At 34.8% G+C, this 12194-nt stretch overlaps 1 protein-coding gene across 5 annotated transcripts in view; it reads right to left on the reverse strand.

The window, feature by feature from the left end:
* LOC132605982 (helicase protein MOM1-like) overlaps positions 1 to 9421 on the reverse strand; it is a 38762-nt gene extending 29341 nt beyond the window's left edge. For 4 of the 5 annotated variants that reach the window (XM_060319278.1, XM_060319279.1, XM_060319280.1 and 1 more), the window contains exons 1-4: positions 9207 to 9415; positions 7059 to 7595; positions 3271 to 3820; positions 44 to 128 (exon numbers count right to left, since the gene is read on the reverse strand). In XM_060319278.1, the coding sequence (XP_060175261.1) occupies positions 44 to 128; positions 3271 to 3820; positions 7059 to 7587 (1164 nt within the window). In that variant the 5' untranslated portion in view covers positions 7588 to 7595; positions 9207 to 9415. Of the gene's footprint in view, positions 1 to 43; positions 129 to 3270; positions 3821 to 7058; positions 7596 to 9206 lie in introns of all 5 variants that reach the window. The other variant, XM_060319281.1, reaches the window with a different exon arrangement.
* Between the last annotated feature and the right edge of the window lie 2773 nt (positions 9422 to 12194).

Consider the following 12194-nt stretch of genomic DNA (forward strand, 5'->3'; position numbering starts at 1 on the left):
GAATATAAGCTGCTTCTACTTCTCCATGTCTAAAGGGACGAACCTTGAGACAAGAAAGGTTACTGTAATCCCTGCCTGACATTCCAGCACATGAACACAGCTCCTCCTCTGGAGAGTCATGATTTAACCTGCAAGTTATGAATGGAAAAAAGTAAACATCTGCAGAAGTAAAGATATAAACTTTAAACCATACTTTTGTCTCTGACAGATGGAAGTACATACTGTTAAACATACATCAATAAGACAAGAAAGGGTTGCTCAAGTGAGCACCCTCCACTCCAACCCTAAGGTTGTGGGTTCGAGTCACCACGGAAGCAAAGTGGGGAGCTCCTGGGGACTGGGAAGGGATTAAAAGAAAATCAAAAAAGTAATAATACATCAATAATAGGATTAATAAAAGGCCATAAGATGATTGAGAAGTGCGTAGAAATCCAAGAACAATGATGCACAAAAGGAGCAAATTTCCTTGCAAGTAGGTATAAAGCCTTAGCGGACTAAAGAAGGTTAACACATCTCATCAACTCAAAGTTGAGCCAAATATTAGATGGATTAATCAATGGAAGTGAGGCTAGAGGTGGTTTGGACATGTGAAGAGGAGATGCACGGATCCCTGTGCGGAGGTGTGAGAGGTTGGCTATGGATGGTTTCAAGAGAGGGAAGGGTAGGCCGAAGAAGCATTGGGGAGAGATGATTAGACAGGACATGGCGCAGTTTCAGCTCACCAAGGACATGACCGTAGATAGGAGGTTGTGGAGGGCACGGATCAGAGTAGAAGGGTAGTAGGTAGTTGAGCATTATCACGCTTCGTATCTTTCTTGTAGTTTCTTGTCCTTTGATTTCTGTCACTATCTGGTATGTCTTGTACTTTGATTGTCGAAAGATTTTGTAGTAGTTACATTATCATTGCTTCTATCCAGATTGCTTTGTCATGCTTTAGTTAGTATTTTGTCATGGCTTCTTTACTTCTGTTATTTCTTTTTCCGGTCTGCTTTGATTTGCTTTTCTCCGAGGGTCTATCGGGGTAGGGTATGCGTACACTCTACCCTTCGAGACCCCACTTGTGAGATTACATTGGGCATGATGTTGTTGTTGTTGTTATTACAATTTATCCCAAAATTCAACTTTATGAAAATAGGAACCATTAACTATTGACTTAAAATGCATGAATGATTCTTGGATTTGAATCTCCAAATTTTGTTTTCCTAATGACATAAGAAAATACAACTTGATATATAACTAATCAGTATGGATTTTCTAATGCGTGCAATTCAAATATCTATGCTAAGATGCATGATACATGAAGATATAACAGAAAGAACAAAAATAGGACAATTTAAATGAAAGTGCGCGAAGTGTCATGCAAGTGAATATTGGACATCTACAACCCAACATATCCACAAGTGTGTCGTAGAAATGACAATGTTTTAAGATGGATATGTCGTACAAAATTAGACAATATTAGGAATTTTTGAGGTATGTGAACATCTAATTTTAAAGCTTAAGTTGTTAGAGAGCTCACTTTTATTTACTTATTTATGTTTTTAATACACCCCCTCACATGCGGCCTAATTCTTTTTAATGGCTAAGCATGTGGAAATTATTTTTTACCTTTGTTTGCTCTGATACCATGTTTGAAGTGTGTGACTATCAAAGCAAGTTGTTAACACAATTTTATATACTTAATTAAGTCTTCAGTAGAGACGACGATAACATCTGACATAAGATTCAAATGTTACACAAAGGATAAAATAAGATAATGTCGCCTGAAATGCTTTTGTCATATCCCACTTAGACCTCTAAATCTCTTATTGCACGGGTCCAAAGGTGTGGCACTGTAATGATTGAAGGCTTTAAAAGCTAAAATCATATAAAGAGATTGCCTCAAAAGACCTACAATCTCTTGGAATTCACAAGGACTTGGTGAAAAATAGGTGATACCACTAATTGGAATTCAGGTTTAATCGTTTTTGGTAAACCGCACTTACATTAGGTTTGATGTTTGCCAATTTGTGACTCATGATGAGTCTTTTTGTTTGTTCATTTGATTAGAGATTTGTATGTCAGTATAGGGATAAGTGAGAGTTTCTTTCTAATAAGTAGGGATAAGTGTGAGATTTAGAGAGTATTTGGTTTAAGAACCCCTAGTTTGTGTTCAAAGACTGAATTATTGCATATTGGACTAGAAGTAGTCCAAATTGGGGTGTCATAGAATTAGAGGATCCATCCATATAGCCAACCTCAAATAGTGTGGCATTGAGCCATTGTCGTTGTCGTTTTTGTTGTACAGGACACAGTTCGCCAAAGTTCAAACCTAATAATTTTCTGTTTTATCCCAAAAAGACAAAAAGGGTCAATTACTTCATCTTGATCTTAGAAGCATATTGTTTTATATCGTTTCTGAACTGATGCTTTAATAAGAAACTATCAGTCTAGATGAACAAAAACAATATCCCCTAAAGACACAAAAAAAGAGAAACTAATCCGCTCTTCCTTAAACAGTCTCACACCAATTGAGTTTAGTATTGACAAAATACTTGGAAACATCCCAACACAAGTAAGGTCAATACACTTGCAGGATCTGCACGTATTTAGACATTTGACCCACATGAAACATCAGATATTGTTTTTGTTCGAACACAGTTTAGAGAAAATATGATGCTAAGTGCTAGGCAAAAAAGAACAATAAGGAGATGAAGGCGCCCACTGGAATGAAACTAAGAAAAGGAGATGTGGTGGATTTTCTCACTTATCGACATAAAATGGATATGATTAAATCATCTAGGGGCATCAAGAACTCCATGATTTGGTGGGTCATATGAGGAGAAAGAAATGCTCGAGTTTTTGAAACAGAAGGGCAATGTAGTTAATCTTAAACACAAGTGTATACTTTTGACGGGGCCACAGCAAATGTGTTAGAGTAGGATGCCTTGGTTGACTTCCTCAGTTCTTTATACACATTGTAACATTATTTTTTGGATGTACTCTTCTCCTAGTGCTGGTTTACATCGATAATATTCTCACATTACCTATAACAATAAAGCACTAAGAAGAGAGAAATTTTGGTTATCTCCAGAATACTTTATATGTCAAGTTCAACATCGACCTGCATGTGATACATTTGAGTCTTTAGCATAAGTGACACCTAAAATATCCGAAGGACACTGTTCTTTTAAGTTTTAAATGTGATGATTCACTATGCTAAAGTCAAGTTAATACGGCAACGTAGTATTGGTAGAAACAAAATGTAAATAGAAAGAGCATAACAGTCACCTTATCCGTCTAGAGCATGAAGCACAAGTCCCACCGTAACCAAGCTTTTCAAGATCACCTAGTGGTGGAGCAGACACTTCAGCCAAGTCACATGTATTATTATGCATCTCAGGACAATTAACCATGTCTAGTTCACCACTTCTCAGAATTATATCACCATTTGTAGAAGTGGAACATGCCAACTCAGCGATATGCATATTATCCTCCGGCACAGAGCAAACCCCCGGTACCCTTTGGGAATCACCAGAAATTTCTCCCACTGTACAACCATTTTTAGATACTTCCGAACCATTTTCTGCAGGAAGAGCAGCAGACTTTTCTGTATATGGCAATTCCTCTACATCATTTACCGAAGCATCTGCAACAGAAGCTTCTAAGCTAGAAATGGACCTCGCAGAAGCAACCTCATCAGGATGATCTTCTTTCAACTCTTTTGCAACTCTTTCATGAGATTCATTATCCCCATTGATTAGCTTGCAGTCTGTCTCACCACTGGCAATGCTATCAACTTTTGATTTCTTCTTTGGTCTTTCCAACTTGTCATTAATTTCTACACAGGAGAAACAAACATCTACATCAGTATAGAAATTTCAGCAATTCCAAAACACCAAAATAAAACAATACCAATTCAGTTAGTTTAACTTCACTCTTATTGAAATTATAAAGAATACATAGATAGCCTCTCAAAGTTGTCCGAATTTTTCATTTAGACACCTTATCTGAGGGTGTGACCTATGGAAAACCTATTGTTAAGTCGAAAATGTGTCCCACACTAATGACATGGTACAATAACTGACTTTAAATTATGCAGACACATCCAAGGACACAGGTCAATACAAGAAAAACATATAACTATTTCGTTTTTATTTTTGCTTTTTCTCAAGCTTCTTCTCTTTCAACATTTGACTCCATCTCCCAAAAACCCCTAAAAGAACCAATCAAAAAAAAAAAAAACTAAAATATTCACCCTTTTTTCACTGCCATAAGAAGCCAACTTGAGCTTTTCCAGCTTCTTCACATCATCATTTTTTATCAGAGACGATAAGTCCTCCTCACTCAACCACCCAAAGCACACAGCATCACGATACACTTTCTTTCCACCAGCAGAAAATTCCATCACTGTTCATACTCCAATCAAAAATAAACACCTCAAACCACCATATCTTATAGAAACCCTCACCACTGGAATCCCTGAACCACGACACTCACCTTTCTCTCATAGTAACACCCACATACACCAAAGACTCATCTTTATAATTTCTTCACCATGCTGAGACGGGACAATAAAGACTTGACTCCACTGCGCCTTCTTGAAACCAACAGGACCCCCATAGAAACTCTGAGCATACAAATCCAAAACACCATCCTGCCACAGACCATATAGTACATAAACACATTCACCTAATGGGGAAGGACTGCTCCATTTTTCTTGATAAAAACCCTCCTACTGCTACCACTAAACGACACTCGCAGCCCCCATAACCAATATGAATATGCACTGCACCACTACACAATGTTAACAGGCAAGGGAAAGCATTTTTGGACTCATACCTGAAGGACACAGAACTTATCAACAGACTTTACTCCCAAAAAACATAAAACTGAGATGAGCGAAGAAGAAAGGATGAGAAAAGGCAGTGGCGTATCTAGGTGGGGGCATGGGTTCGCGTGAACCCATGCTCCCCCCTCCCTAGATCATGTATATTTAGGGGTGTCAATTGGACGGTTCGGTCGGTTATTTTAAAAAAATTATACCATCCCAATTTTTCGGTTATTTTATTTTGTATAACCAAAATTAGACTTTTCGAGACCGTCCCATCATCTTGGTTTTTCTTCGGTATCGGTACGGTTCGGTTAATTTTCGGTTATTTTAGTTTTAAAGTGTCAACTAAAAATACACCACCATTAAAATTTAACGACACAGACGTCCACAAACCTATTTGTAGTACACCATCAAATAAAGCTTCTATTTGTTTCTTATGAAAATTTAATGTAAAAGCTATTAAAAAAACTACACAAAGTAATTAAACTGAAATGTGTTATATCAAGTAGCAAGACAACAACGATGGCATCATCGCGATGTGAATCCTCACTGATTGACCAGGGAGAAGAATAACTTGCCAAAGACAACAATGTTGAATTGAGCCAAAACAAACATTAGCTTGTAGGTCACAGAAACCACAACTTGAATTTGATACATATACATCAAGCAACATAGTAGAGGAGACCAAGATGGAGGTAAACTTTTGTTAGTGCTAACTATAACAAAAAATGCCTACTTAAATCATCTAAATCTATGACCGTATGACTATGTATATGAGGTATCCTTTTGAAACTAAATCCAATCAATTAAAGGCCCAAAATTTAGTGGGCAAAATTCTTTTTTATATTTGAAACAAAACTTATAAAATATATTTTATATATTCATTTAATATATTTGTAATATATTAAATATATTTCATACATGTAAGGCTATTCGGTTCGGTTCGGGAATTTTTCGGTTTTTTGTATAAATTAAAAAGACCACCCTAATTATTTGGGACAGTTATAAGCTTAAATAAAATCCACGATTTTATTGAAAAAACACTATAAATCGGTTCGGCATGGTTAGGTTCGGTCGGTTGGGTCGGTTTTTCATATTTTTTTGACACCCCTATGTAAGTAATGCTATATTTTGCTATATCTTTTCAAAAATACTTAAACATACATGTGTGCACCCAAGCTCAAAGAGTCGTCATTATTTTGTACACCTCTCTAAGTAAGGTCAGGGGGGATCAAATCCTACGTTTATCTTGTTGTTAATTCCTTTCTCTTTCTGGAAGCCCCGGGGGAATGGACGTGCCCTTGCGTTCTAATTAAGTTCTTTTTTCTTATTTTTTTCTTCCTTTGTTTTGTGAGATTTCACTGGGTATGTTATTGTTTCTTCGTTTGTTTGGTTTATTCTTTCAAAATATCCAAGTCAAACACATTGAAATCGCTACTCTCCTTTCGTCAACGTAAAATTTTATATAGTTTAACCACATGTGAATATTAAAACTAGTAGTAATTGAGAATGTATAGTCAATGGGCTAAACAGATCCTAGCATTTTTGACACGCAGTACAGATATGTATGTAAGAAATTATAAGCCTATAAATTCAAATGCGTAACGGGTTCGATCATAAGAAACTAAAGGTACCCATCAAATTTAGATCCTAAATCACCCCTTCGTAATAGTGCACACATCTTCTCGAAATCCTGGACTCGCCTCTTAGGGGAGGGGGCTGTAAAAGGAGATTTTTAAATCTTTTTGGCTCAAATTATTAAAATTATTTGGGATGGCCACGTGTTGTTTCATTGGCTTCTTTGCCGTGTTCTGAACTAAGCGCTTTTTTTTTTTTTAACTTTCTCAGTGTCTCCTATCTAATAGGCACATTTTGCACAGCCATCTGGTGGTCAATAAGTCTATGACTTCAATTAAGGTGTAAGAAAAGGGCAGCCCGGTGCACTAACCTCCAGCTATGCGCGGGGTCCAGGGAAGGGCCGGACCACAAGGGTCTATTCTACGCAACCTTACCTTGCACTAAATGAAAAATTAGGAGAACTTTGAGGGGCATATATATAGTTTTTGCCATGATAAAGCTATAGACAATCCAGTAAGTCTTTTTACTTTCCCAGCATTCCAGGAGAGAATGTACTTCATGCTGCGACTATTTGTAATTACAAGAAGGAGAAACAAGGAAAACATTAACAAGAAAGGGCAGCCCTTGTTATAGGAGGATGAGAACTACAAGAGAGAGATTAGTCTACCTGGTGCAGTAAATCTTTTTCTTTGCGTTTTGAACAATGCCTTGTAACTATGGGAATCCATGTTTGTCCTTTTCAAGCTAACAGAAGCTGCACCATTTTCCCTGCTAGTGCTATGACTTTCAGATTCCATTATCAGCTCCTTCACACTTTTCTCTTTTTTTTCCTTCTTCTTAACACTAGATGAACCGGATCCTCTTCCTAAGTTACTTGATCTTGACAAACTAGATGGGGTATGTTTCTTACCCCTGTCAGACCTTCTTAAAGGGCTCGGAGAATTCGGTTTCTCAATTACTCCAGCTCTCTTCTTAACAGCTAGCGGGGATGGAGACTGCTTCTCAAGACGCTCGGACTTCCTTGTACTTGATGGGCTTGAAGCCGCTTGCTTTGTTTCTCGATCTGAGCTTCTTAAACTGGGCCTATCTGTCTTCCCACAGCCAGAACTTAATGAACCTTTATCAGACTTGTTCTTTGATTTATTATTGCTCTCAGTATCCTTATTTTTCCTTCCAGATCGAGTCTCACTAGCCATACGTTCACCTGTGAACAGTAAACCATAAATTAATTCAGATTAGTCTTGTAGTACCCATTATCCACACTATAAACAACAGGCATGGGAAACTAATGATCTCCTGATGACAACTAATAAGGATAAAATATGAAGAGCATAATAGAAATCACCATCCCTTAATTAGCTACATACAAATTACTTAAAAGTCTGCAGAAATATGCCACTTTTCACAGTCTAACAAAACAGTTATCCTGTGAAGCATTTCATTCAGTTGGACCAGTTAAATAGTTTTCCCCACACACTCCAGTTCACCTACATGCAGTGGCGGAGCCACGATATTCAGTACGGGGATTCAACATCTACTACATACAACATCTACTATATATATATTTATATATATAAAATATACACATATATATATACACAAAAAATTAATTTAGACCTTGTATATATAGTGTAACTCATTTTCCGGCGAAGGGGTTTGGATAAACCCCCTTGCGCACCCCCCTCCCCCCCCCCCCCCCCCCCCCCAAAAAAAAAAAGCTTTGCCCGTGCCTACATGCCATATTCTTCAAAAAAAAAAGGACAAATTACTCGCTTCCTACATCCAAATACATTCTTCAACAAAAAATTAGTTTTAAACACAAATGCCTGAACATTCATAATTCTAGTTCGATATAGTCTGACCTACAAGACAAGGTTTAGCAGCAACAGTAGTCAATCACAAAACATGGATTTCTTTTCTTCTTCTTAACATTAGAAAAGAAAAGTACTAGAATTTCACTAAATTTGTTTAACCACAAAGGTTTAAAGTCTGCATGTAAATTCTGAAGCAATATAACAAACATAACAACAGTAAACCGTAGTAACATTGCACTCCAGATCAGGATATGCTGAAAAAATAGAAATAATTATCAACATTTCATCTAATTCACATATTAGCGAAAAAACAACTTATGCATGTAACTACTGAAAAGGACTTGAACAAAACCCAAAACCCAAAAAAAAAAAAAAAAAAAAAAAACTACACCTTTAATTCAAATTCCAATTTTTGCAAAACCAAAAATCAGGGGGCTAATTAGCTCATTTTCAAGAACACAATTCAACTCAAACAATGTAACAATTACACCTTCAAGAAAAAATCAAATTTGTCACAAAATACATCATATTAACACCCAATTTTCCAATTCTTCACATTACATTAAGATTAGAATAAATATGTAATTCACATATTAGCCAAAAACCAACTTTTGCATGTAACTACCTTAAAAAGGACTGAAACAAAATCCCCTAAAAGAAAAAAAATTACACTCAGGTAAGGAACTCGCAAAAAAGTGATATTTCAGGTACGTTTTTTACCATTATCTCTATTATAATAAAAAGATTGGAAGAAAACCAAAAATTAAGGGGTTAATTAGCTCAATTTCAAGAACCTAATTCCACTCAAACAATGTAACAATTACACCTTCAAAAAAAAAAAAATCAAACTTTTCATAAAATACATCAAATTAACACCCAATTTTCCTATTCTTCACATCACATTTAGATTTAAACGAAAACACATAACTAAAAAAGTCACTTAAAGATCAATGCATGAGTGTTAGAACACTAACAATTTACAAGGGAAAAAAAAAACTTACCTCAAAAAACCCTAAATACTTCACTGCCTCAAACAGCAAAAATTTTCATTCAAATTGTTTTGAAAAAAAAAAAAAGACCTAATTTCAGCCCTAATTTTATCAACGACAAATTATAGGTCTCAAAGGGACTTCTCTTGTAAATCAACGTAGAAGAGAAGAGAAACAAAAAAGAGAACATGAAACAAAAAATAGGCTGCAAAGGTTAAAAGGAACTTTGGGTGTGACTATTTAGTTCACAATTTTGGCCCCCATTTAACACGTGGAAGTAGGACCCAAAGATAAACTAAAAATAACTTAATTACCAAAAACAAATAAAAAATAAAAATATATATATAGAGAGAGAGAATATTCTAGAAAAGGGTAAAATAGTCATTTAGCCATTTTTTTAAAACACAAAATCATGATTTGGATGGAAGTTAATTGAAGTTAATTGTGTTTCGACATGCAATCTGAATTTCAAATATTGTACTTTTTCTTTTTTATAAATAAATATGAAAACTGCCACAATTTACGAAAACTATCGGGACTTCTCAAACTTTTATACAATCTTTTCAAATGAGCAAAGCATGTAAACCTAACTTAATTCATATCAGGATCTTGAACATGATAATCTTACATAAAATCATTATACAAAATGTACCTTATGCGGATGACATTATCAGAAAGCGAAAGCGTTGAAATTGGTTTCTACCTCCTTGGCCTAACTTCATGTTACCGCAGCCGTCAGTGATGGAATTGTGTAGAGAATATGTGGTAACCCTAATGGGTGTGGAGAGGACCAATTTATAAAAAAATTGACTTAATCCGGTACGTCCATCAAATAACCGATCTAACGGACGAGATTTATTATTCATTAAATATTAGTTATGGGCTTTACATTAACTAGGTCACACATGAAAATAATAAAATTGTAACAAATCATAGTTCAATAAGGTATAGTATCCTAAGGTGTTGCATTAATAAATGGCTTAATAAATAGCATATATTCATGTTCCTTTTATAAATGAATCTTTGTGATTACATACTATTACAAACTTTCAAATACACATAATTTTACGAAGATCCATTCACAACAAATCAACAATACGAGTAACTAGCTATTCTTTAATACAATCCTCGATATGGTATATGCAATCTCTTTAGGTCGAGAATGAGTCTTTTTTTTTTTTCACAAAAACTAAAATTATGAATCTTTTCGAAACTAAAGCTCGATTGGAAGTGTCATCTTAAATGTGTCGGCCAACTTTATGTTTAACATCTTATATCGTGTATGTTTTTTTTCTCATTTTCTACTATTTAAGTAAAATCAATGATATACAGAGGGTTAGACTAACTGAAAAAAGTATTTGAATTCGTGATTAATCAATTTATATAATTAAAATTTGTATACATACATGTATATGCATAAAAATCGTAATATTTAAATGGACTTATAAAACAGTAATATGTATAACCCTCATCTCTAGAAGAAACAGTAGAAGAAAGTAGCAAACTTCCAGGTACATTCATTTTACTTTGTTAATTTCTATTGTTATTCCATGATTTTCTTATGATAATTAACAATTTCGGTTAAACGTACAGATCAATGACAAATGTGATTACCGTGTGAACGAGTTCCGCCATATAATATATATTTGTTATGCTCAATTCATGGTCATTTTTTACCTTATCTTTTATATATATATATATATATATATATATATTTCATAGTCCATAGTGTTTGTCTGTCATTGCTCTTTATCATGTTTAGTATTTCGTATACCAAAAAAGGAAACTCATGAGCTTAATGATAATTCTTACAAATTTACTTGTATGTATATTTGAAAAATGAATCTATCGTTTGCCAAAAGAGAAGATACATTTTTTTTCCTACTGAGAGTTTAACAAAATAATAAAGAAGCATTCTCATAAAGAAATCAAAACGACAATCGAATAACTTAAATAATTAGAGGCAAAGATCCAAAGCACAGATGAAAATTATAATAAGGTATTTGAGGCCTTTCATAACACAAGATTTTCTCCTTTATTGACTTAGCTTAAGAGGATTGACATTAATCATACTTTATATAGATATTATATTAAGAAAAGTTATGTACAATCAAAATGTCTTAACTTATCCCATGCCACATATCGCTACTAAACTACCTATCCGAATAAAAAAAGTTATGTACAATTAAAATGTTTTTTCTTATATATACCATATTGTAATACCAAGTTACTTATATGAATAAGGAAAGTTATGTACAATTAAAATAATTTCCTTATCTCATACCATATACTAGTATTCATTTTTTTCAAACTCTATTAAAACATACCTTCAACATTCACCATATAAATTCAGCAATAAAGGCGTAGCATAGGAAGAAAGAAAGACAGAGGGGAGGGGGAGAGAGAGACAGAGATAGCTACCTCAACTTCCCCAAAATTAAGATTTTACTCGTCTCGAGTAAAACTTGGTCTAGGAGAGAGTTTTTTTTCTCGAAGAATCATCCATCATTATCGTCCTTCTTGAAATAGTCAAAGTTTTCCTCCATATACTTTATTCGTTCTATACTAAAAAACGGAGAAGCAGATCTTAATGTAGCACCAGTCTCATAAATCATTGGTTTAGTCACACGAGAAAGATCTTAAAAAATGTATGGTCTTATGACTAGATCAATTTTCTTTATATGTCCCGTAAATTACTTTAGCTTCGCCCATAGACATATCTATTGAGGGTGGTGTTATTTTCGGTGGTAGTGCTTGTGCCGGTGGCCGTACTCCATCCTATGTATTCATATGATAATTATAGAAAATTTATACATTAGAAACATCGAAAATATGTGTGAGATTCCCTGTTAGCGATTCTATTGAAACCATCATTGAAATTGAAAATGTGAAGCCATTTTCTTACAGATTTCTTATCCCAACAATTTCTTGTTGCATTTGTTCCCGGTTAGCCATCATACGTTTCTGGTGCACCAGCATCATTCCCATTTTGTTCCTCAA

This window comes from Lycium barbarum, chromosome 8, assembly GCF_019175385.1.
Source record: "Lycium barbarum isolate Lr01 chromosome 8, ASM1917538v2, whole genome shotgun sequence".
NCBI lineage: Eukaryota > Viridiplantae > Streptophyta > Magnoliopsida > Solanales > Solanaceae > Lycium > Lycium barbarum.